The sequence below is a fragment of the Loxodonta africana genome, chromosome 1 (genome assembly GCF_030014295.1).
Source record: "Loxodonta africana isolate mLoxAfr1 chromosome 1, mLoxAfr1.hap2, whole genome shotgun sequence".
Taxonomy (NCBI): Eukaryota; Metazoa; Chordata; class Mammalia; order Proboscidea; family Elephantidae; genus Loxodonta; species Loxodonta africana.
This window is the reverse complement of record NC_087342.1, coordinates 214,551,049-214,578,664: the sequence shown is the minus strand read 5'-3', so window position 1 is coordinate 214,578,664 and position 27,616 is coordinate 214,551,049. Positions and strand designations below refer to the sequence as shown.

Sequence of the window (27,616 nt, the reverse complement as noted above, 5' to 3'; positions counted from 1 at the left end):
TAGATGATACAACCTTGCTTGCTAAAGCAGAGAGGACCTGAAGCACTTACTGATGAAGATCAAAGAATACAGCCTTCCGTATGGACTACACCTCAAAAAAGAAAGCAAAAATCCTCACAACTGGACCAATAAGCAACATCATGAAAAATGGAGAAAATATTGAAGTTGTCAAGGATTTAATTTTACTTCTATCCACAATCAACACCCATGGAAGCAGCAGTCAGGAAATCAAACAATGTATTGCATTGGGCAAATCTGATGTAAAAGACCTCTTTAAAGTTTTAAAAAGCAAAGCTGTCACTTTGATGACTAAGGGGTGCCTGACCAAACCCACTCTTCTCCTTTGCGTGTAAAAGCTGTACAAAGAATAAGGAAGACCAAAGAAGAATTGATGGTTTCGAATTATGGTATTGGCAAAAAATACTGAATATACCATAGACCGACAGAAGAACAAACAAATCTGTTTTGGAAGACATACAGCCCGAATGCTCCTTAGAAGTGAAAGACTTCGTCTCACATACTTTGGACATGTTATCAGGAGGGTCCAGTCCCTAGAGAAGGCCATCGTGCTTGGTAAAGTAGACGTTCAGCGGAAAAGAGGAAGACCCTCAACAAGATGGGTTGATACAGTGGCTGCAACAATAGGCTCAAATTTAGCAATGATTGTGAGCATGGCACAGAACTGGGCTATGTTTCTTTTGTACATAGGCTTGTTATGAGTCAGAGCTGACTCACTGGCACGTAACAACAGAGTGAGTTGGAATTGACTCACAGCAATGGGTTTGGTTTGTATATGTGTACTGACAATAATATAACATGTTATAAATATATGTAGAAAGCAAAGATGTCTCTTTAATGACTCAGGTGTACCTGACAACCCAAGCTATGTTGTTTTAAATCGCCTCATATGTATGCAAAAGCTGGACAATGAGTAAGGAAGACAGAAGAAGAATTGATGCCTTTCAGTCATAGTATTGGTGAAGAATATTGAGTATACCATGGGCTGCCAGAAGAACGAACAAGCCTGTTTTGGAAGAAATACAGCCAGTGTGCTCCTTGGAAGCTAGGATGGCGAGACTTCATCTCACATACTTTGGGCATGTTATCAGGAGGGACCAGTCCCTGGAGAAAGATATCATACTTGGTAAAGTAGAGGGTCAGTGAAAAAGAGGAAGACCCATGAGACGGATTGACACAGTAGCTGCAGCAATGGGCTCAAACATACCAACAACAGTGTGGATAGTGCAGGACCAGGCAGTGTTTCATTCTGTTGTACGTGGGGTCGCTATAATCAGAACTGACTCAACAGCGTGTAACGACAACCACCACAGCATATCTATATTAAATTGATTAAAAGGAACTATATATTTTTTTTTTTTTTTTTTATATATTAGTTTAGGCAATACTGGGGAGAATTGTGAAGTAGGCAAATAGTTTTTTTGTGTGTGTGTGGGAAATGTATATGTAACAAAATATTTACCATTTCAGTATTCTTCATATGTACAATTCAATGACAGTAATTGTGCTCATCATGTTGTGTAATCATCACCATTATCCCTTTCCAGATTGTTTCATCGCCTTTGGCAGAAGCTCATTGTCTCCTAAGCAGTAAGTCTCCCTTTATTCCTCTCTCTTGCCTGCCTCTGGCAACCACTAATAAACTTAGTTTTTTAAATTTTATTTTAACTTTAGTTTTTTTTTTTTTAATTGTACTTTAGATGAAGGTTTACAGAACAAACTAGTTTCTCATTAAACAGTTAGTACACATGTTGTTTTATGACATTGGTTAACAACCCCATGACATGTCAACGCTCCCCCTTCTCAACCTTGGGTTCCCTATTACCAACTTTCCTGTTCCTTCCTGCCTTCTAGTCCTTGAGTCTGGGTTGATATCATGGATTGACTTATGTCCCCCCAAAAATGTGTCTATCAACTTGGTTAGGCCATGATTCCCAGTATTGTGTGTTTGTCCTCCATTTTGTGATTGTAATTTTATGTAGAGAGGATTAGGGTGGGATTGTAACACCACCCTTACTCAGGTCATCTCCCTAATCCAATGTAAAGGGAGTTTCTCTGGGGTGTGGCTTGCACCACCTTTTATCTCTCAAGAGATGAAAGGGAAGCAAGCAGAGAGTTGCAGACCTCATAACCCCAAGAAAGCAGCATCAGGAGCAGGGCGTGTCCTTTGGACACAAGATCCCTGAGCCTGAGAAGCTCCTTGACCAGGGGAAGATTGAGACAAGGATCTTCCTCCAGAGCCCATGGAGGGAGAAGGACTACCCCTGCAGCCAATGCCCTAAATTTGGACTTGTAGCCTACTAGACTGTGAGAAAATGGATTTCTCTTTGTTGAAGCCATCCACTCGTGATATTCCTGTTATGGCAGCACTAGATGACTAAGACAGCTGGTGTGCCCCTTTAGTCTCGTTTTGTTTTATGGGCCTGTCCAATCTTTGGCTGAAGGGTGAACCTCAGGCATGACTTCATTACTAAGCTGAAAGGGTGTTTGGGAGCCATACTCTCAGGGCTTCTCCAGTCTGTGTGAGGACAGCAAGCCTGGTCTTTCTTTTTGAGTCAGAATTTTGTTTTACATTTTTCTCTATCTCTGTCTGGGTTTGGAATCTCTGTCAGAGCAGTCAGTGAGATAGCCGGGTACCATCTAGTTGTACTGGACTCAGTCTGGTGGAGGCCGTGGTAGATGTGGTCCATTAGTCCTTTTGGACTAATTTTTCCCTTGTATCTTTAGTTTTCTTCATTCTTCCTTGCTCCTGAAGGGGTGAGACCAATGGAGTATCCTAGATGGCCACTCAGAGGCTTTTAAGACCCCAGACACTACTCACCAAAGTAGAATGTAGAACATTTTTTTTTATAAACTATGTTATGCCAGTTGAGCTAGATGTTCCCCGAGACCATGATCCCCACCGTCCTCAGCCCAACAATTCCATCCCTCAGGGAGTTTGGATGTGTCTGTGGAGCTTCCATGACATTGCCTTGTATAAGCTGTGTTGGCTTCCCCATATTGTGTACTCTCTTACCCTTTACCAAAGTTACTACTCATCTATTGTCTATTTAGTGTTTTCCCATCTCCACCCTTCCTCTCCCTTTTAACCATCAAAGATTCTTTCTTTTTGTGTGTAAACCTTTTCATGAGTTTTTAGAGTAGCGGTCTCATACAATATTTATCCTTTTGTGATTGACTTATTTCACTTAGCATAATACCCTCCAGATTTATCCATGTTATGAGATGCTTCACAGATTCATCGTTGTTCTTTATCATTGCATAATACTCCATCATGTGTATGTATTACAGTTTTTTTTTTTATCCATTTATCTGTTGATGGGTGTCTATGTTGTTTCCATCTTTTTGCTATTGTGAGCAGTGCTGCAGTGAGCATGGGTGTGCATATGTCTACTCGAGTGACGACTCCTACTTCTCTAGGATATATTCCTAGGAATGGGATTGCTAGATCATATGGTATTTCTATTTCTAGCTTTCTAAGGAAGCACCATATTTTTTTCTAAAATGGTTGTATCATTTTGCATTCCCTCCAGCAGTGCATAAGAGTTCCGATCTCCCCGCAGCCTCTCCAACATTTGTTATTTCCTGTTTTTTTTTGATTCATTCCAGTAATGCTGGGGTGAGACGGTATCTCATTGTGGTTTTGATTTGCATTTTTCTAATGCTAGAGATGGTGAGCATTTCCTCATGTGTCTGTTGACCACTTCAATGTCTTCTTTGGTGAAGTATCTATTCATTTCCTTTGCCCATTTTTTAATTGTTATTTGTCTTTTTGTTGTAGAGGTATTATATTTTCTAGTAGCCTTTGTCTGATTTGTAATAGCCAATTTTTTTTTCCCCAGTCTGTAGGTTCTCTTTTTACTCTTTCAGAGAAGTCTTTTGATGAGCATAAGTGTTTAATTTTTAGAAGATCCCAGTCACCTAGCTTATCTTCTGGAGTTTGTATGTTGTTGGTTGTGGTTTGTATCCTGTTAATACTGTGTTTTAGGGCCTAATAAACTTAGTTTTGTATACACTGGGCAAATAGTGCTTTCTGAGACCAGTCCTTCCCTTCTGCTTCTTTTGATCCACTTCCCTGGAAGGAGAATGCTGTGTCTTGGTGTGTATGAAGTAGGCAGAGAACAGCAAGAAGGTATCAGTTGCCTGGAAGCTGGGGGACAAGGGGTGTTTTGTTACTGCTGGCTTTGCACTTACTAGCTCTATGACCTTGAGAAAGGTAGTAAATCCCTGTGAGACTGAGTTTCCCCATTTGAAAATAATACTAAACACTGTTTTACATAAATACTAGGTTGGATGTGGCATTTGTTTTATTATTTATTAATGTGTTTATTTTTATTTATTTGTTCACTATTTGAGGGGATACTAAAACACTTTATTTCTGATTTAATCATAAACTTGCATACCAGAAAAATAAAAGCATATGATATACAGGGACATTAATTAAGGGCTTTAAAAACCCTTTTCAGCAACATGGCAACCTACAATGGGTCTTAGGGCCTGAAGAGGTAACATGGAGTTTAAAAAGGGTTAATACACTTTTGGAAATATCCATGCACTCAAAGGGAGAACAGAACCCTGTCTCTTTCATCAGTAACTCCTTATACATTTCTGTTGCTTTCACTCTCACTCAAGTCTATTTTTATTCAGACTGAAATATGTAGAGTAAGCAGCTATGTATTTATTTTCACCTTACTATTAAATTTGCATCAGCTACTTTGAGGCTGTTTAAGCAAAACATCGATTTAATTGCTCTGTTTGTCATTTCTAGGCAATGGGCCGCACCATGACCGTTGCTGCATTTACAATGAAAAGAACTTGGTGGATGGTGTTTATTGTCTCCCAATTGGACACTGGATTGAGGCTACTGGGCACACCAATGAGATGAAGCACACAACAGACTTCTATTTTAATATTGCAGGCCACCAAGCCATGCATTATTCAAGGTAAAAATAGTTCTGTGTTTATAATCATAGAAGTAGGACAAGATGTAACATTAGGGCATGAAAATATTTACAAACCTTAAGTGTCTCCTTTTGGAGGGTTATATAGGCCTGCAATGCTTTGAGGAGATAAAGTATAGAGAATCAGTGTGTGAACTTTTCTGGCTCTAGGTGTGAAGGATCCTTTTAATAGAATTAAAAAAAAAAAAAGCCCTGGAATCGACGTATTTTGACCAGAAAGTAGTTTACCAATCTTTTTATTTATATGGTAGATTAAAAGAAAACAAAACAGTGCTAAAAATGAGACCGCTATTATAAGAACTCAATAAAAGGTTTAAAGACAGAAGAAAACATTCTTTGATGGTTATGAAGGTGGGGAGGGAGGAAGGGAGTATTCACTAACTAGGTAGTAGACAAGAATTATTTTACGCGAAGGGAAGGACAACACACAATACAGGGGAAGTCAGCACAACTGGGCTAAACCAAAGCTAAGAAGTTACCTGAATGCAACCAAACACTTTGAGGGACAGAGTAGCAGGGGCAGGGGTCTGGGGACCATGGTTTCAGGGGACATCTAGGTCAATTCACATAACAAAGTTTATTAAGAAAATGTTCACAACCCACTTTGATGAGTGTTGTCTGGGGTCTTAAAAGCTAGCAAGTGGCCATCTAAGATGGATCAATTGGTCCCAACCTACCTGGAGCAAAGGAGAATGAAGAACACCAAAGACACAAGGAAAATATGAGCCCAAGAGACAGAAAAGGCCACATAAATCAGAGACTCCATCAGTCTGAGACCAGAAGAACTAGACAGTACCCTGCTACCACCAATGACTGCCCTGATAGGGAACACAGCAGAGAGTCCCTGATGGGGCAGGGAAGAAGTAGGGCGCAGAACTCAAATTCTGGTAAGAAAACCAGACTTATTTAATGGTCTGACTGAGACTGGAGGGACCCCAGAGGACATGGCCCCTGAACTCTCTGTTAGCCCAAAACTAAAACGATTCCCGAAGCCAGTTCTTCAGACAAAGATTAGATTGGACTATAAAACAGAAAATGATACTGCTGAGGAGTGTGCTTCTTAGCTCAAGTAGACACATGAGACTAAGTTGGCAGCTCCTGTCTGGAGGTGAGATGAGAAGGCGGGGGGACAGGAGCTGTTTGAATGAAAACAGGAAATACAGGGTGGAGAGGAGGAGTGTGCTCTCACATTATAGGGAGAGCAACTGGCATCACATAACAATGTGTGTATAAGTTTTTGTATGAGAAACTGAGTTGAATTGTAAACTTTCACTTAAAGCACAATAAAAAACAAAACAAACAAACAAACAAACAGCACTGAGATATCCTAGATCTGTATTTGTATACTTTCTGCTAATAACCAACAGTGAAGCCAACATGAGTGTCTCCTTGGAAAATCTTATTCATATAAACATGTGAAAATCTAGATAAACTAGATTGAGTGTCATCATTCACTTTATTATTTATTAACATATTTGTTTTTATTTATTTGCTTATTTGATAATTATGCCAGCTATTTTTGCCATTATAGAAATTCAAACACTGTTGTTGTAAGGTGCCGTCGAGTGAGTTCCAGTTCTTAGGAACCCTATGTGCAACGGAATGAAACGCTGCCAGGTCATGTGCCATCCTCACAATGCTTGTTATGCTTGAGCCCACTGCTGAAGTCACTGTGTCAATCCATCTCATTGAGGTCTTCCTCTTTTTTGTTGATCCTCTGCTTTACCAAGCATGATGTCCTTTTCCAGGGACTGGTCCCTCCTGATAACATGTCCAGAGTATGTGAGATGAAGTCTCACCATCCTTGCTTCCAAGGAGCACTTGTTTTTCTTCAAAGATAGACTTGTTCATTCTTCTTGCAGTCCGTAGTACATTTGGTATTCTTTGCCAACACTATAATTCAAAGGCATCAATTCTTCTTCAATCTTCCTTATTCTTTGTCCAGCTTTCCCATGCATATGAGGCAACTGAAAATATCATGGCTTGGGTCAGGTGCACCTTAGTCCTCAAGGTGACATCTTTGCTTTTCAGCGCTTGGAAGAGGTCTTTTGCAGCAGATTGGCCCAGTGCAATACCTTGTTTGATTTCTTGAGTGCTGTTTTCATGGGTGTTGATTGTGGATCCAAGTAAAATGAAATCCTTGACAACTTCAATATTTTGTCCATTTATCATGATGTTGCTTATTAGGTCCAGTTATGAGAATTCTTGTTTTCTTTTTGTTGAGATGTAACCCATACTATAAAACCAAAAAACAAACCCATTGTCACTGAGTTGATTCCGACAAATAGCGACCTTACAGGACAGAATAGAACTGCCCAATAGAGTTTCCAAGGAGTGAATGCCTGTTAGATTCAAACTGCCAACCTTTTGGATAGCAGCTGTAGCTCTTAACCAGGACACCACCAGGGTTTAGGATGCTAAATAAAAATTAAGGCTCTGTACTTTCCCTCATTTCCATTTATCAGGGTAGTTATTTTTCAGTGTTTTATGATTAGCTTTTCCGGAATTTAACTCCAAATTTTAAATGATATCTGTATATTTTATTTGTTAATGTATCAATTTAAAAATATCTATTGATTTCCTACTATCACATGTGAGAAATTTACCTCACTTATACTTTCCCTTTCTCTGCACTCTCAATATTTATATACTGTTGATTTTTGTTATTTACGGTAGTTATGTCCTGTGAATTCCCTGTGTACATTTAATTAGTGAATCCTCAGTCAGCCTGTTCGACCTCAGCTGGGACTCTGCATGTGTGTGAATGATGGAGAAAGAGCCGTATTGATTTTGGAGTTACAAATAAATTTTAGCAAGTAAGAGAATTGGCAAATAGAGTTTGTGAATAATGACGGTTGACTGTGTGTGTGTGTGTGTGTGTGTGTCTGTGTGTACGTGCGTGTGCAAATGTGGCAGACTAACTTGTTAGTTTGCAAGGTAGTATAAAATTTCACTTTTCATAGTTTTGGACTTAACAATAGATTTTTTTCCCCTCTATCTCTAATATGGAGACAATTAGTAACTTGACAATGAATAATAATTGTTTATAGCAGACCTATTGCTATATCTCTGCTTTAGGGAGTTCCGTTATTTGCCATTGTTTCTGACACTTCAGTCTCAAGGCCACCTACTTGAAAATCAGTTGGGTGGTGTGGTTTTTAAAAATACCGATTCTTGGGTCCCTACAAGTCCTGGGAATTTTTATCTTTTCAACCTCTCCATGTGATTCTTACGCACAAAAAATTTGAGAACTACCATGATTAGTCCAAGGCCAGCATTTTAGAATAATAATAGAAAAGAAGATTTTTATGTATCTTCAGTCCTTTCAGTCTAACACCACTTAAAAACTGTAGCCATTATTCCCTCTCACTTGAAAACTGGCCAAGATAAAAACGTTTAGGTTTAGTTTAAAAGAAAAAATTTGAAAAGACATTCATATATTTCATTATATAATTGAAAATGTTGAATTGCTATAAAACCAAAACCAAACCCACTGCTGTTGAGTCAATTCTGACTCATAGCGACCCTATACGACAGAGTAGAACTGCCCCATAGGGTTTCCAAGGAGTGACTGGTGTTACAGGCTTCTCATATTCAACTGAATATGTATAATGCTAAAATAATTTTAGGCTTTATCTTATCTGCTGAAATAGATACACACATGATAGGTTATATGTTTGAGCATATGTAATTATAACCCAGTGCCATCATGTAATAATAGAGGTATTCAAACTCTCCTAAGAATTTATAACCACAAAAAATTACCCTTTAGTTGGATTAAGGGAAGGGAATTATGCCCAGAGTTCTTTTATTTTGGGGATAAATCATATTAGAATTGAGTTGTCAGCATCTTTCATAATGATTATCTCCCCCTTTTTTTTTCTGGGACTGCTATTATTCAAATGTATTCAGATATTAGACCACCACCAGCCAGAGTCTCTAAATTTTTTATCTTTTATCATTTGTGTATCTTTGTCTTTAAAAGAATTTTTTTGCTATTTTTTAAAAGGTATTTCCTCAAGTCCATCATCCAACACTGTTATTTTTTATTTTTGCTGTCATTCTTTTATAAATAGGAACTTGTCACTTAATTCTCTGAGTGTTTATTTTACAGCATTCTGTTTTTATTTTATTGTTACAAAATCTTTATATCTAGGAAGATATTAAGTCATAGTTTTCTTTTTTTAAAATTTCTTTTCTTACCATTGATTTTGTTTCCTCCAAAATGTTTTAATTTTTTTCTCTCCTGTTTGTCTCTAAAAAGCTATTTCTCATATTAGGATGTTTCCTCAGATGCCTAGAAATTCTTAGCTATGGGCATGTGTTCAGGTATTACAATTGTAAAAGCTGATTACAAGCAAGCTCTGAAGTGGGCTTGCTGACTGTGAGCTTCACTGTAGTATGATCTTGCCATTTAGATGAGAATCTCTGGTGTCAGCATCTTTAGATCTGTTCTGGTTCCCTAGACAAAGACTAGACTAGACTTTTGCTTGGAGGATAAAACTGTGGCTGCCAGTGCTCTGTTTGGGACCAGAGTGTCGGTGTTTGCTAGGGGGGAATGTCAGCCTCCAACATACATAACACACTTAATTCCTCTGCTTTCAATGTGGTGTGCCTCCCTGTGCCTGGTGTGCCCCAGCCCAGAGATTTGTTCAACCTTCCCTAGAGAATAACCTCCAGTATTAAGTCAGCACTGGGGAGGGAAAGTTGCTCAGCTGAGGAGAGTGGGGTCTAGGAGGAGAGCCTGATCTGGGGATCTTTCTGGGGATCTGAGTATCGAAGAATCTGTCTGGGGACCTGGAAATTTGAGGATTTTCTGCTGTTTAAACAATCTTTCAACGAGTTCTTTTTTATCGTAGTATTATTTCACCTACATCCAGAAGTACGTGCTGCTACCAGTTTCTGAGCTTGTTGGGAATTCCGTAGGGTAATTCCAGTTGGTCATCAGCTTTCCATACTGCTGGTTTTAGGACTTAGCTTTTTCAACTCTGCTAAATTATCCAGCACTCAAACAATTGCTTTCTTGTTCCTATTGTTGTTAGGTGCTGTCAAGTCGGTTCTGACTCATAGCGACCCTAAGTCCAACAGAAGGAAACTCTGCCTGGTCCTGTGCCATCCTCACAATTGCTGTTATGTTTGAGCCCATTTTTACAGCCACTGTGTTATCCATCTCATTGAAGGTCTTCCTCTTTTTTGCTGACCCTCTACTTTACCAAGCATGATGTCCTTCTCCAGGGACTGGTCCTGCCCTTTAACGTGTCCAAAGTACATGAAATGAAGTCTTGCCAGCCTCACTTCTAAGGAGAATTCTGGCTGTACTTCTTCCAAAACAGATTTGTTTTTTTCTTCTGGCAGTCCATGGTATATTCAGTATTCATCACCAACACCATAATTCAAAGGCATCAATTCTTCTTCAGTCTTTCTTATTCATTGTCCAGCTTTAGCATGCATATGAGAAAATTGAAAATAGCATGGCTTGGGTCAGGCGCACCTTAGTCCTCAAAGTGATATTTTTGCTTTTTAACACCTGAAACAGGTCTTTTGCAGTAGATTTGCCCAATGCAACGTGTTGTTTGATTTCTTCACTGCTGCTTCCACGGGCGTTAATTGTGGGTGCAAGTAAAATGAAATCCTTGAGAACTTCAGTATTTTCCCAGTTTATCATGTGGCTTACTGGTTTAGTTGTGAGGATTTATGTTTTCTTTATGTTTAAATGTAATCCATACTGAAGACTGTGGCCTTCGATCTTCATCAGCAAGTGCTTCAAGTCATCTTCAGTTTCAGCACGCAAGGTTGTGTCATCTGCATAACGCAGGTTGTTAATAAATCTTTCTCCAACCTTGAAGCCATGTTCTTCTTCATGTAGTCTAACTTCTCAGATTATTTGCTCAGCATACAGATTGAATAAATATGGTGAAAGAATACAACCCAGGTACACAACTTTCCTAATTTTAAGCCATGTTCTTTTTAGTATCTACTTGTTCTGTTTGAACATCTGCTTCTTGGTCTATGTACAGGTTCCTCATGAGCACAATTAAGTGTTCTGAAATTCCCATTCTTCGCAATATTATCCATAATTTGTTATGATCCACACAGTCAAATGCCTTTGCATAGTCAATAAAACAAAGATAAACTTCTTTCTGGTGTTTTCTGCTTTCAGCCAGGATCCATCTGACATCAGCAATAATATCCTTTCCACATCCTCTTCTGAATCCGGCTTGAATTTCTGGCAGTTCCCTGTGGTACTGCTGCAACTACCTTCGAATTATCTTTAGCAAGATTTTACTTGCATGCAACTTTAATGATACTGTTTATCTGCATTCTGTTGGATCATACTCCTTTAAAATGGGCACAAATATGGATCTCTTCCAGTTGGCTAGCAAGGTAACTGTCTTCCAAATTTCTTGTCATAGATGAGTGAGTGCTTCCAGTGTTGTATCCATTTGTTTAAATGTCTCAATTGGTATTCCATTAATTCCTGGAGCCTTGTTTTTGGCCAGTGCCTTCTGTGCAGATTGGACTTCTTCCTTCAATACCATTGATTCTTGGTCATATGCTGCCTTCTGAAATGGTTGAATGTTGACCAATTCTTTTTGGTACAGTGACTCTGTGTATTACTTCCATTTTCATTTCATAATTCTGCATTCCTTCAGTTTTTAGCTCATTTCTAACAAGAGGCTTTAATTTTTGCTTCAATTCTTTCAGCCTGAGAAATGCCAAATGTACTATTCCCTTTTAGTTTTCTAACACCAGGTCTTTGGACATTTCCTTGTAATACTTTATTTTGTCTTCTCCAGCTGCTCTTTGAAATCTTCTCTTGGGTTCTTTTACTTCATCATTCCTTCTTTTCGCTTTAGCTATGCTACTATATTCCGGATCAAGTTTCAGAGTCTCTTCTGACATCCATTTTGGTCTTTTTTTTTCTTTCCTGTGTTTTTAATGACCTTCTGCTTTTATCACATATGATGTCCTTGATGTCATCTCACAACTTGTCTGGTCTTCAATCATTACTGTTTAGTATGTCAAATCTATTCTTGAGATGGTCTCTAAATTAAGGTGGAACATACTTGTCTTAGTCATCTAGTACTGGTATAACAGAAATACCACAAATGGATGGCTTTTAACAAAGAGATATTTATTTTCTTACAGTCTAGTAGGCTAGAAGTCCAAATTCAGGGTGTTAGCTCCAGAGGAAGGCTTTCTGTATCAGCTTTGGAGGATGGTCCTTGTGACGCATCAGTCTTCCCCTGGTCTGGGAGCATCTCAGCACAGGAACCTCAGGTCCAAAGGACACGTTCTGCTCCTGGCGCCGCTTTCTTGGTGGTAGGAGCTCCCCCATGTCTTTGCTTGCTTCTTTCTTCTGTATCTCAAGCGATTGCCACAAAACACAATCCAGTCTCCTAGAATGAGTCCTGCCTCACTAACACAACTGCCGCCCACCCTCCCTAATTAACATCATAGAGGCAGGATTTGCAACATATAGGAAAACCACACAATACCAGGAATCATGGCCCAGCTAAATTGATATACATTTTTGGGGGGATATAATTCAATCCATGATAATACTCAAGGTCATACTTTGGCTCTTGAGGACTTCTTTTCATTTTCTTCAGCTTCAACTTGAACTTGCATATGAGCAATTGATGGTTTGTTCCTCATTCAGACCCTGATCTTGTTCTGACTGATGATATTGAGCTTCTTCATAGTCTCCTTCCACAGATGTAGTCGATTTGATTCCTGTGTATTCCATCCGGTGAAGTCCATGTGTATAGTTGTTGTTAATGTTGTTGATAAAAAGTATTTGCAGTGAAGAAGTCATTGGTCTTGCAGAATTCTGTCATGTGATCTCCAGTGTTGATCCTATCACCAAGGCCATATTTTCCAACTTTCACATTCCACTCGCCGGTAGTTATCAATGCATCTTGATTGTACGTTTGATCAATTTCAGACTGAAGAAGTTCTTAAAAATCTTCAGTTTCTTCATCTTTGGCATTAGTGGTTGTTGGATAAATTTGAATAATATTCATATTAACTGGTCTTCCTTGTAGCCATATGTATATTATCCTATCACTGACAGCATTGTATTTCAGGATAGATGAAACATTCTTTTTGATGATGAACACGATGCCATTACTCTTCAATTTGTCATTCATGACATGGTAGACCATACTACTGTTCAATTGAAAATGGCCAATACCGGTCCATTTCAGCTCAACTAATGCCTGGGATACAGATTTTCAATCGTTCCGTTTCATTTTTGTCAACTTCCAGTTTTCCTTGATTCATACTTTGTCCATTTATGTTTTGATTATTAATGGATGTTTGCAGCTGTTTCTTCTCATTTTGAGCCATGTGATATCAGCAAATGAAGGTCCCGAAAACTTGACTCCTTCTATGTCATTAAGGTCAACTCTACTTTGAGAAGGCAGCTGCTCTCCTGTCTTTTGTGTGCCTTTCAATCTGAGGGGCTCATCTTCCGGCACTATATCAGACAATGTTCTGCTGCTATCCATAAGTTTTCCCTGGCCAATTTCTTCAGAAGTAGATCGCCAGGTCCTTCTTCTCAGTCTGTTTTAGTCTAGAAGCTCTGCTGAAACCTGTTCACCATGGATGACCCTGCTGGTATTTGAAAAGCCACCACATTACGATAAACTGACAGAGGAGTGGTGGAATTGCTTTCTAGCTTCCATAATTTCATTGTTGTTGCCTTTTCTCCTCATTCTTGTAGTTTTATGTATTTAATATTATTATTTAAAATCTCTTTATTCTTATGTTAAAAGACTTTGGGAAAAGAGTCGAGGTAGATTTGTCAGTAATAAAATTTAAGTGAAATAAAGTATTCAAAGTGTCAAACAAACTTGGTGAACAATGGCTCAATAAATGTTGGGCCTATTCTTTATTTTTCACAGTTATCTTGTATTATGGAGCTCTGGTGGCACAGTGGTTAAGAGCTTGGCTGCTAAACAGAAGGTCAGCAGTTCAAATCCACCAGTCACTCCTTGGAAATCCTGTGGGGCAATTCTACTCTGTCCAGTAGGGTTGCTGTGAGTTAGAATTAATTTGATGGCATTGAGTTTTTTGGTTTAGCTTGTGTTATAATCCTGTGACCCAGGTTAATTCTATTATGCTGGCATGAAACTTTAAAAATCAATATGTACTTCCATATTCAGACTATTAAAAAAAAAAACAAACCTGTTGCTGTCAAATTGAGGCTAATCATAGGTACCCTATAGGACAGATAGGGTTTCTAAGGAACTGCTGACCTTTTGGTTAGCAGCCGATCTCTATGAGCTGAAACTGACTCGATGGGAAGGGTTTTTTTTTTTTTTTTTTTGATTAGGCCTATACCAGCCAAAAAGCCAAACCCTCGTTGCCGTCGAGTCAATTCTGACTCCTGGGACCCTATAGGACAGACTAGAACTGCCCCATAGAGTTTCCAAGGAGCGCCTGGTGGACTTAAACTGCCAACCTTTTGATTAGCAGCCGTAGCTCTTAACCACTACACCACCAGTGTTTCCAGACTATAGTTTGTACTAAACCAAACCTCCCTCTTCAGTAGAATTTTTTTTTTTTTAAAGAATGAATGTTTGCATTAAAGACAGAGATAATGAAGTTAATGAAACATTAGTGGCAAGGAACTGTAATTTCGTATCTTGGAAAGGCTTATTTGCCAATTGAACACATTTCAGGAGAAATAAGTTAGACTTTACGAATATCACTCTTTATACTCTGTAAATTATTACAGTTTAAAAAATGTATTATGAAAGTATGCTTATACTTTTGGCCCCTTTGGCTTATAATGGAAATACTATATAGTCATTTTCAAAACTCAAAATTATGTTAAAACACTATAGAACAATATTTTTGTACATTTTATGATACTCTTATTTGGCACGATTTCCAAAATGTATGAAATTAATTACTTTGGAGAGAGTGAGAAACCTTGGCTTATAGGCCCCAGCCTCTTATTTACCCCAATGTGAAATCTAGTGCTGCCTCTAGACGGCGCTTTCCCTTATTTTTGTAGCCTAGGAGGAATATTCAGCCTAAATTTACAAAGCTCTTTTTGGAAATATATGTATTTTATAGCCAGTGAACAAATAATCTTTAATAAGGATGTGTTTTCTTCTTGCATAGTGATAAGATAGTTTTATATTGCTCATATTTATAATCAAATTTTGACAAGAAATCCTTTTTGGAGTAAATATGGAAGAACTACAAAATCCTATGGGCAATTTGTTGTTGTTAGTGTCATCAAGTCAGTTCTGATTCATGGCGACCCTGTGCACAACAGCATGAAACACTGCCCAGCTCTGCATCATCCTCACAATCGCAGCTGTGCTTGAGACCACTGTTGCAGCAACTGCATCTATCCATCTCACTGAGGGTTTTCTTTTTGCTGACCCTCTATCCTTTGGAGCATGATGTCCTTCTGCAGGGACTGGTCCCCTCTGATAACATGTCCAAAGTACATGAAACAAAGTCTTGCTATTCTCTCTTCCAAGGAGCACTGTGGCTATACGTCTTACAAGATAGACTTGTTCGTTCTTCTGGCTGTCCATGGTATGTTCAGTATTCTTCTCCAAAACCGTAATTCAAAGGCGTTGATTCTTCTTCATTGTCCAGCTTTCACATACATATGAGGTGATTGAAAATACTATGGCTTGGAGTCAGACGCACCTTAGTTTTCAAAGTGACATAAGACCTAATTACATTGCCCTGGTTCTACAGTAAGGAGTCCTGGTCATGCAGTGATTAAGCACTCGGCTGCTAATCGAAAGCTCGGTGGTTCAAACCCACCAGCCGTTCCACAGGAAAAAGATGTGGCAGTCTCCTTCTGTAAAGATTTACAGCCTTGGAAACCCTGTGGGTTAATCTTACTATGTCCTATAGGATCATGATGAGTCAGAATCAACTCGAATATACAGGTTTTTGTTTTGATTTGTTTAGTTTTAATTCTATAGTTTCATAGTCAAGACATTGTTGGACAAGTGAAGACACTAATTTCAGTTGATATTTATATCTGATTGAATAATTTGAAAATTTTTAAAACCGTAACACCAAGTTTATAGTTGTTCACGCTAGTAGGAAAGGAAAATTGCATATTGCTTCTTCTTATTGAGTTTTGATTGGTCAGTACTTTTTATTGAGTTTTAACTGGGTGTGTGAGATTCCTTTAGGAGTTCCTTTTCCTGGTCTAAATAACACTGTTCATATTTTATGGGATCATATTAATTGGTGGATGTCCTTCTTTTCTTATTAAAATACAGAGAGACCAAAAAATGTTATCTTGGTATTAAAAAAAATTAGTGATCGGTATTAGAATACTAGTAGTAATTTGGACTAAAGCAAACATACCCCCTTCATTCTTGTTTTTTCAGAGTCATTTAAAGCATATTGATAAAGTGCATGGAACAATCAGTTTTTATTTATAGTGCTGTTGAGGAATCAGTACCGTTATAAAGGAAGCAGCTGGATTCCGTACTGTCTCGTGTATTAGCTATAGCATTGTTATTTAAATTATGACTGAAATGTCTAAATTACTGGTGAAAGGAAGGGAGAGTGGAAAGGAGACAGCTTGATTTTCAGACCTCAGGTTGTGTCTATAGGAATGGCAGTAAGAAAGGGAACATTTTACCATACAAATTAAGCAAATTGGATTCATAAATCACTATGTGGGTAAAATGTGGAAATTTCACCGTAAAAAAATACAATTTTACTACAAAGAGAGCAGGGAAATGGGGGTATAGAATAAAGAAAGGTCATTTATAAGCTGGGAGATATTTGAGGATGTTTTCATGTTAATGCAAACGGCCCTGTAGAGTGGGGAAGAATCAGTGATTGAAAGGAGAAAGGGGAGACTTGTAGGAGCAAAATCCTTACATAAGCGAGAGGGAGCTGAATCTCAGAAGGGACAGTTACCCATGGTCAGGGAGGGAGGCAGGTACTGGGGCAGGGGTGCAGTAGGTATACGTAGCAGTAGAACATGTGGAAGTTCAGTTTTGTTTGCTTCTATTTTATCAGTGAAATAGGGAGCGAGGTCATCAGCTGAGAGTGAGAAGAGTTTTGGGTTTGAATGAGATATACACATGGTGTGACTAATGGAATGTGAATGTACTGATTCATGAATTTTCATTTATATAAGATTCTCCCAATTCCAATATTGCAGTGATCTTGACAGTCAAAGGAAGGTTTATTCTTTCACATTAAATGAATATAGGAGGCAGAATATTTTTTGACAAACTGAAATAGCCTTTTCTAGTGTTTTCTGTGTGACTCTAGCCACATCATTTTATGTTACAGAAAGAAATCTAAGTAAAATGCTAAAATGGAGTGTGGGTAAATTGGGAATTTTATATTATGTTTTTCAGAGGTAGGGTTAAATTTATTATGGTAACCATTATAAAAAGTCCACCTCAAGGAGAACAGTGAACACGTTGGGGAATGCTTCCATCCTGTTTTCAGAGGGTTGATATGTTTAGATCACTTTGCCAATCGATGATTATGACCATTTAAATTGGCTTAAAATGACTAGTATCTTAGAACATAGTCTCGTCTTTGGCTGAACAGAATGGAAGGATTGTCAAAACCATGGAGGAAGGATCAATTAAGAAACGGTGGCCAAAAATCATATGCTACTCTGTGTGAGAATAGATTTTTGCCATTGGCTATTTCTATATCATAAAGGCCATGTTATGACTTTTCTGTCCACAGAATTTTTTTTTAAACAGTGAGATCTTTATTTTCATATTTTAATAAGTTGTAAAGTGTCTCTCCTGCCCTTCTTTTCCTAAGTCCCTTTAATTTTTCTGTTTTAATCATCATGTAGACTTATTGTTCCTGATAAAAGAATCAATAGTGATGAAATATGAACTTAACTGATTAGCTTGTATAAACATTACTCTGAAAAAAATGCTGGAGGTATCAACACACACACACACACACACACACACACACACACACACACAGAGTATCTACTTGCCCAAGCTCTCCATTTTATAACGAAAGAATTGTTTTCAACCCACAGGCCACATGATATGTTTCACACTGGCCTGGGGCAGGACTCTAGGAGCCAGACTAATGAAGGTAAAGGCTGCAAGTAGATTTCCGGTATTGTACATGCATTATATGGGCAAATAAAGCCATAATAATGCTTTATTAGCCTTAGCTACTTCTCAGATTATGAGAGAAAAGGAATTTCACAAGGATCCCATCATGTTGTAGATGGACAAAGTATAAACCAAAGCTATCAAGGTACTGTTCTGAAGTTATAATAGCTGGTAAGTAGCGGAGCTGCTGCTCCCAGACTCTCCTCCACACACCTCTTTACTATTTTCTCCTCATAAGACAGGAGCTCCATTTTCTTGTGCCAGAGCAATTCAAAACGCAAATCAGTATACAAATAAATCTCAATGAAAATCTTGCTTATTTTATCTTGTCAAACAGAATTTTAAAGTCTGTGTGGTTCATATAAGTCTAGATAAGTTGAAATAATTATAAGGACTTAGAAAACTTTTATTCCCCTCTCTGCCACCTTCATGCCATTTTGAAAAAGTTTTATTTATTCCAGTATTTGCATTGTAGTTTAACTTGCGTCTTTATCCTTAAATCTGTTGCCATCGTGCCGATTCCAACTCATAATGACCCTATAGGACAGAGTAGAACTGCCCCATGGGGTTTCCAAGGAGTGGCTGGTGGATTCAAACTGCCAATTTTTTTTTTGGCTAGCACCTGAGCTCTTAACCGCTGTGCCACCAAAGCCTGTCTTTATCCTTAGCTACCTTATAATCTTGGATTATGAATTGCTGTCTGATTTCTGTCTTTCCTAGATTGTGGATCCTATCTTAACACTTCTTTCTTCCCAAGATTTTTTTGTCTGGCCTTGTTACCAGATTGGGGTCCATGCCCCGGAGCAGTTGAGCCAGTGAAATGCACACCAAGTCAGAAAGAGGGAGAAAGTTTCTTAGGAGGTGACACCGATGAGAAGTTCAGCAGCAACGCAGGCTGTCTTTATGGAGCCTTGAAAAGCAATTTCTACATCAGAGCTTATGTATCATTTTGGCAAGGATTACCTAGTGTTTTCAATCATGTAGCCCACAGATGGTTGGATGAGTATTTATCACAACTACAAGAAACTCTTTATTAAACTAAAATATATCTGGACTCTAATCTGTATTTTGTAGCAGGCCAAAAAAAAAAAAAAAAATTAGTATCTCTTGGCTAGTGGGACTGGCCTGCCAAGTTTACTTGGACCGAGGTAAGGAGCAAAAGCACCAGGCGGCCTTCCTAGCTGCTGTCTTGCAGGCTGAAGCCTATCTCCTCTCCCAAGAGAACAAAGAAAAGAAGGAAGACCAAGGCCACAAGAGCTGAGAAGTCTCTGCACCCCTTTGAAAAGAGAGCAGTGCAGCTGTTGTAATAAAAAACCTATGAGTTACTTAGAGTATCATTATGGCATCAGTTATGTCAAGCTCTCAATTGCCCATTTTTAAAAGGAGAAAACATGTTTCGAGGTATTATGTTCACAGCCTGTTTTGCTTTTCTGAGCCAATTATGATCAGTCTTGCTCTTAATTTATTTTCTGCCAATCCCATTGCTGCTATCTGCTCAGAGAGGCTTATAGCGCTTCCCATTAGGAATAGTTATATTGATGTTAGAAGAAGGCATTTTATGAGAGGATCTTATGGTATAAACTACATCACATTGTTTTTCTACTGAACTCCAATTTCATTATATTAGGGATTAACTTCTCATGCTAAGCTTTATGGAAACGTAATATGTAAAATCCCATACTTCAAAGGGACATATTTGCATTAAATAGGAAGTCACCAGAAAGTTTACATAAACGGTGACATCTGTAAGGATTTAAGGATTTATTTCCATGCTTTTTTGTTCTGTTTCTTTTTTTGGTCTAGTTTTAAAAGGGAAGAGAAACCTAAAGCTAAGATTGATGATCAGTCAGGAGTGAAATTTAAGCATCTCAAAAATGCTAAGTTAATGAGGAACATGATCAATTTGTTAGAAAAACAAGTTGACACAAATTATCAGGAACCATTTTGTTGTGCAAGAGAATTATATCTATATCTATATCTATATCATCTATCTCTCTATCTCTATCTCTATCTCTATCTCTATCTCTATCTCTATCTCTATCTCTATCTATATATCTATAAAGCTGCTTGTATATTTACAATTGGTTCTTAGTCCTTTTCTAGAAAAATTAGAAAGGAAGAAAAAAGGAAGAAGGACAGAGAAAAGAGAAAGTGGGAAGTAGGGAGGAACACAGACCCCCTTTTTCTAGACTTTGCCACTTTTTGTTCAGTGTGACAGTATGTGGTAAAATGGATGTTTATTTTACACTCATTTCCTTTTTAAGAATGCACTGCCCTTAAGAGCTCATGCACAATTTGTTATTTCTGATATTACCAGAGATTTGGAAATAGGGCCTCTTACATATATCTCATTACTTATAGCCATGTCAATGAGTTTTTGTTACTTCGTATCTCTCCAAAGAAAACAAAGCACAGGTATGCAGTCAAAGTGAAAGCAGGCACCAGTAGTGCCCCGTTCTGAGAGAGATCAGCTGGTCCACCTGCATTTATCAAGGTCCTCAGCCAGAATAATGTCTGTTTACATTTGATAGGGTTGAGAGACCTGACCTTTAATTCAGGATAATCAAATCAGATATTGTTAATTAAGTCCATCTCAGAGTAAAAAGGACAATTACAAATGATAGCATGGAAGTTGGAAAACCATGCACTTAATCAATTACAGAAATAGATTTAACATCAGGATACCAAATTGCAAAATGTCATTTTCATGAGATAGTTCATCATTATTCCCTACTTAAAAACATTTAAATAGCTGAATTTAGAGGTATCATTTTAACAACATACCATGTGTCCAGTATTGTTTTTAATGCTGTCAAGCCAACCCCTAACTCATGTCGAATCCATGCACAACCAGATGAGATCATTGTGATCCACAGGGTTTCAACTGGCTGATTTAGTATTGTGTTACCCTCTGCCATCCAGTCGATTCCAACTTGTAGAGACCCTATAGGACAGAGTAGAACTGCCCCAGAGGGTTTTCAAAGCTGTTGTTATGGATTGAATTATGTCACCCAGAAATTTGTGTCAACTTGGCTAGGTCGTGATTTCCAGTACTGTATGGTGGTCCACCATTTTGTGATCTAATGTGATTGTTCTATGGGTTGTAAATCCTAACCTCTATAATGTTAATGAGGCAGAATTAGAGGTAATTATGTCAATAAGGCAGGACTCAAGCTACAGGATTAGGCTTTATCTTGAGTCAATCTCTTTTGAGAGATAGAAGAGAGAATTGAGCAGAGAGGAGTGGGACCTCCTACCACCAAGAATAAAGAGCTGGGAGCAGAGTACATCTTTTGGACCTGGGGTCCCTGTTCTGAGAAGCTCCTAGACCCAAGGGAAGATTGATGATCTTCCCCTAGAGCTGACAGAGAGAGAAACCTTCCCCTGGAGATGATGCCCTGAATTTGTACTTCTAGCCTCCTAGACTGTGAGAGAATATATTTCTGTTTGCTAAAGCCACCCACTTGTGGTATTCCTGTTATAGCAGCACTAGGTAACACAGCTGTAAATATTGATAGAACCAGACTGCCACATCTTTCTCCCATGGAGCAGCTGGTGAATTTGAACTGCTGACCTTTTGGTTAGAAGCCAGGTGCTTTAACCACTTCCCCACCAGGGCTCCTTAGTATTGTGTTAGGTACTGTGAAAAAGATTTAAATAATAATAAAACTATATATATTATCCATATAATATATAAATTATATATAAATACATTATATATATAATATACTATAATATATTACTTATATCACAAAGGTTCTCTTCACTTTGTGAAAGGATGCCTTTGCACTTAGAGGGAACATTCTCAGGACAGAGTTGAGGACTGAATCTCTCTCCAGCCCAAATTAATAGCACCTGAGGGGTGTTTTGTTCTGGTCACTGCCTCTATGACTGGGAGCAATTTTTCCCTGATAGACTACTTCAGATGTAAGTCTTTGCAAGCTTAAAAGAATAATAAAAACAACTGTGAGCAGTAATTAACCAGCTAATTAATGTTTCAGAAATTAATCATGAGAAGTTTAAATGCTGAAATTCATGGCCCAAGTGAACAGCAAATTGTCAAATGGCATTTATAACACTGTGTTCAAACGTACCCTTATCTATTGGGTTTTACCCTTACTTTTTTATTTCTCTACCATTTTCTGCACTTCCCATCTGCTTCTCTCTCTGCCCTTTATCCTTCTTTCTTTTCTGCTGTCTCTTCAGCTCTGCCCTGTTTGTCTGTTGCCCTTCCTGTCTTTCCTGTCCCTTCTTTCTATCTTAATGTCCTTCCCTCTTTACTTCCTTCTCTTCTTGTCATTTGCTTTATTAACTTGCTACAGTGTAGAAATGAAGTCCATATCTAAACACACATTTAAAAGGTTTTGTGCTTTTCATTCTTAACATGATAATCAAATGCCTTGATTTGTTTTTATTCTATTCATCCATTCATCAGCTATTTTTTGAGCATTTACTTTTTGCCAAGTGCTAAATACTGGGGGTTCAAGTTAAAGGAGACCCAGTTTCTCTCCTTCAGAAGCTAATAATCCCATAGCAGAGACAAATAAAATATGTATTACTATGAAAATCTTAATCCAAATTAAGTTACCTTTTACTTCTCTGTGAATTTTCAACTGATTTTTTTTTAAGTAGCCTCAAGTGAATCCAGGTCTTGAATTCTTGTTTAAAACTTGTGCTACATTTAAATGTGACTTTGCTTATAAAATTTTAGTTAATATTTAAGTTCAAGAATATATTTAATAAAATGAGAGACCATGATACTTAAAAGGAGCCCTGGTGGCACAGTAGTTAAGTGCTTGGTAGCTAACTGAAAGGTTGGTAGTTCAAACCTACCAGTCGCTCCAAGGGAGAAAGATGTGCCAATCTGCTTTTGTGAAAATTATAGCCTTGGAAACCCTATGGGACAGTTTTATCCTGTCCTATAGAGTCACTGTCGGTTGGAATTGATTTGACAGTAGTGTCTTTTTTTCTTTTGTTTATAGTACTTAGAATTTTATGAAATTAAAAAGTAATAAAAGTTCTATTTATCTAACATTCCAATTACCCATCCTAATAAAACTTTTCAGTATTATGCTGCTGATGTGCAGAAAAAAAAACCTTCTGGATAGAGCATAATACTGTCCTTAAAATTGTGTGTTAGAATTTTTATCATTATTAAAAATTCAAATTTTGTAGAGGATTGGGTACAGGACTGTTGCCTGGCACACTGCACAGCATACTGTTCCTGTAGCAGTTATGGGAATCTTCCCTCCCACACCCCACCTGCTGTGTACAGTGAAATGCCTGTGTGCAGTTGGTCTGGTTGGTAGTAGTTTTAGACACCATACAGAAATCTAGTTAGTAGGCATTATAATCTTTTGAATTGACAAATGCTTAAACATATTATCGTGGACTTTTGACCCAAGACATAGTAATACCTTCTAAGAAATTGCCCATATTAATCTTTTCTAGTTTGTAAGTGAAGTGGCTAATATTTCATATCATGGCCTTTATAATTCTTCCAGTGACTCAAGCCTCTCATGTTAGTTAGTTTTCACACACATCTAACTTCACAGCCTGAAAAATTCTTCTGGAATTTGTATGGGGAAAATATCAAAGCCTAGAAAACATTTCTAAGCATAGTAGGAAAATAGAAATTAAATTATAAAAAGGTATCTAACCGATTGACAGGTTTAACAGCTGACAGCAATTTAATTAAAAAATCTAAACCACTTTTGAATTTTGAATGTAGAAAACTTTTATGCATTAACTGTTACGGCTTTTCAGTACTTTAATTTATAAAAGGAAAAACAGATTTGTATTACGTATTTAGGTTTTTGAAATCGCCTTGTAAAGCATGTGTCATCCCAAAGTGGATTTTTCTTGCTTAATTATGAATTGAGTTTTAATAAAAACAGCATAACTTTCATCAGGGATTCAGTGAATCACGCCATTATAGAATAAGACTAAAATAAGACTTTTAGATTATATTTTAAATGAGAAGACTGGAAAAAGCACCTGTTGGGATTTCTGGTTTTAGAAATAAGAGTTAGAAATTATCTTTCTGAATAAAAATGTCTCAGAGTTTTAGAGCTAGTAATGAGAAGGAAAAATAATGAGTTTTAGAGCAAAAGTCATCTATTGTGTTGTAAATGATGAATCTAAACTACAGATCCTCATTAAAAATTAGAACTAAGCCTGTAAATTTAAAAAATGATACAGTGGACTAATGGACCACATCTACCATGGCCTCCAGCATACTGAGTCCAGTACGACGAGATGGTGCCTGGTTACCACCACTGACTGCTCTGATAGGGATCATAATAGAGGGTCCTGGACAGAGCTGGAGAAAAATGTAGAACAAAATTCAAACTCAAAAAGAGAAAGACCAGACTTGCTGGCCTGACGGAGACTGGAGAAACCCTGAGAGTATGGCCCCTGACACCCTTTCAGCTCAGTAATGAAGTCGCTCCTGAGGTTCACCCTTCAGCCAAAGATTGGACAGGCGCATGGAACAAAACGAGACTAAAACAGCGCACCAGCCTTGGGGCAGGGACTGGAAGGCAGGAGGGAACAGGAAAGCTGGTAATAGGGAGCCCAGGGTTGAGAAGGGAGAGTATTGACATGTCGTGGGGTTGTTAACCATTGTCATAGAACAATGTGTGTACTGTTTGATGAGAAACTGGTTTGTTCTGTAAACCTTCATCTAAAGTACAATAAAAAATAAATAAAAAGTGCTGTAGAGTGCAGAAGAGCTCAATCATTTAAAGGCACATATCTATAAATAAGATGCAAAATAGAGGGAGGGTAAAGCATGGCTACATGTTTGGATAGATGTGGACAGTATTTACTATCCAACTTTGACTTGACATATTTTGTCTCCTTGACTAATCTCTTCAACTTATTTAAAGCTTTCTTGCTAATGCCAATAGCTTTCTGGGAAAAATCAAAATAGTAGAGTGCATATAAAGGTAGCTATTGTACTGAGAAAATTTTGAAAAATGGAGTTTTATTGCAGACATTAGAGGAAATAAACGCAGCCATATCATGTATTAAGCTGGTAGGAGTTGAGTATGATCAGCTTAGAACGAAGTTGAAGGGCAGCCCAGAAAGATGCATCACCTGATGCTCTTGTGTCTGAGGTCAGCCAGACTCTGGGGACAGAGACTCTAAATCTTCTGCTGCTTTAAATGTGAAATGACAGTCTTTTGATAGAGAATGCAATTGATCCATAAAATGAACTTGAAAATCTTAACCAATGACTGCTCTATGTTCGGAAAGTTCTAGTAAGAACCTGCCCCTTCCTTAGCAGCCTCAGACCCCAACTGAGCAAACAAGTTGTTACAAAAATGAAACTTACATTGAAAGTTCAAATCCATTACCATGGATCAAGTAGTTAAGAGAAGACAGCTGAGAAGGAGATGGAGCAAATGAAAGAAAGGGAATAGAGAAGAATTTTAACTGGAAAATGTCAAGGTCAGAAAGGGAAACTAAATACATCCTAATGGTGAGTGTAAATCCTGTTAGTTAGACAGGAAGTTAGCTGTCATCTGTGAAAATGTTACAACACATGCCTGGAAAAAGAAAGAACCACAGGGACTAAATTTCCTCAAATGAATAAAATTAAATTAAAATAAAATAAAATGATGGGACTTTTTTTTTAATCGTAATTTCTCATGCTTTAAATTTTACTGTTGATTCTAACACTTTTGTTGAAATTCTCTAGAGTAAATTATTTGTGGACACTGAAATTTTTTTTTTAGCGTTTCCTAAAAAATAAGTTAATGATTACAATAACCAATAGAATAATTATATTTTACCCTTAGCAGTACAGTATTTAATTGTGGCCATCTTTAGCTACAAGGTGGGCAGTTTCCATGCTGCCAGGCCACCAAAGGAACTTAAAAAACGTTGTAGAGCAGGGATTTTCTGATACTTCAAATATTATCTTTGGTGTTCTGGGAATAAGAATATAAATCTTCATACTGGATCAAGCAGCTATCCCATTCAGCTTTATGGCTTCTTTGGCAAGAGCTTTGTAACTGTGTCATCTGTTTTCCCAGATGTTGACATCATGTCATTATGCTATTGACATATCATGATATTGATTAGGGTCCCTCTCTAATGCTACCTCCACCTTGAATCCTTATCTGTTAGTGAGGGTGGGAACTTTGTTTTATTCATTATTGTACTCCCAGACCCCATTCCTATATTTTACTTATATAGTTGACTACTTCTTATTTTATATGAAAGTTATTTAATGATATATCTTACCTTCCCTATAAGAACACTATATCCTCCTTCACTGCTTTTAACACAATGCCTTGCATATAACTAATGGCCAATAAGTATAGACTGAATGATGAACTTCAAGAATGGCTTGCAATTATTTCCTCTTCAGGAATTAATCTAAAACTTTTTGAACTCATGGTAGGTCTTGTGTGGTGTTATGGAGTGGGGTGGGAGAGATGAATTGAACTGCAAGACTCATAGCAGGGCCACCATCAGGCCTGATGCCTTCACCCCACTTCGGTTCTCTAGACCGTAGAATGTCGACCATGTAGTGTTGACAATTCAGAGGGGATGTTTTTCAGAAGAATAAATTATGATGAGTATAAATTTTAGCAGATACAGTGGGCAGGTAGGAGTAGAGTGAAGAAATCTAAATGATAAGAAAATTAGAAATGTAGAATTGTAGAATCTTAAAGGGCCAATTAACCTCATATTACGGAGGGAAACTCAGATCAAGGTCACTGAGTGCTTCGTGTTCACTGTACAGAAAAAAGTTAGCCTAGCACTCTTGAGATTGTTATCCTTAGAAACACCTGATTGTAATGTTGGCCCTTTTCTGGTGTCTGGGAACCTGACTGTCAAACAGTTCCCTACACTGATATAAAACTTTCCCTAAATGATACAAGTGACTCACTGTGTCTACACTGTTTGTGCAAAGAATGTGTTTATGCTGAACGCCCACTTTCCTTCTGGGAGTCTGGAATTTTGGCACAAAGGTGCCTACGTGTCAGCCCCCGATAAAAACCTTTGGCCTTGAGTCTCTAATGAGCTTCCCTGGTAGACAACACTTCCCATGTGTTGTCATGACTTGTTGCTGGAGAAACTGAGTATGTCCTGTGCAACTCCACTGGGAGAGGACTCTGGGAAGCTTGCACCTGGTTTCCACCAGACTTTTCCCCATGTGTCTTTTCCGTTTGCTCATTTTGCTTTCTATTCTTTCATTGTAATAAACCTCAGCCGTGAGTATGACTACATGCTGAATGCTGTGAGTCCTCACTGAACCTGGAGGTGGCCTTTGGGGAGCACTGACACATTCACTTTCTAGGACCCAGCCCAGCTAATACCCTGAGCCAGTCCTGGTCAGGGATGTAAGTAGCCTATTTGCCCTTAGCCCAATATCTGATTGCCTTGATATAAGTCCAGGTAACATGTGTGCCTATTCTGTGTGAGTAGAATTTTTTTATTTTCACTGTTTTCTTTTTGTTGTTGTTGTTTTTGGACATTTTATTGTGTTTTAGGTGAAAGTTTACACAGCAA

The 27,616-nt window shown here is 38.0% G+C and overlaps 1 protein-coding gene across 3 annotated transcripts in view; it reads left to right on the top strand.

Annotated features, from left to right (window-relative positions):
- The window catches only part of EPM2A (EPM2A glucan phosphatase, laforin), a 115,909-nt gene that overhangs the window by 48,262 nt on the left and 40,031 nt on the right, over positions 1 to 27,616 (top strand). For 2 of the 3 annotated variants that reach the window (XM_064291856.1, XM_003403975.4), the window contains exon 2: positions 4,787 to 4,961. In XM_064291856.1, the coding sequence (XP_064147926.1) occupies positions 4,787 to 4,961 (175 nt within the window). Of the gene's footprint in view, positions 1 to 1,565; positions 1,609 to 4,786; positions 4,962 to 27,616 lie in introns of those variants that run through there. The other variant, XM_064291854.1, reaches the window with a different exon arrangement.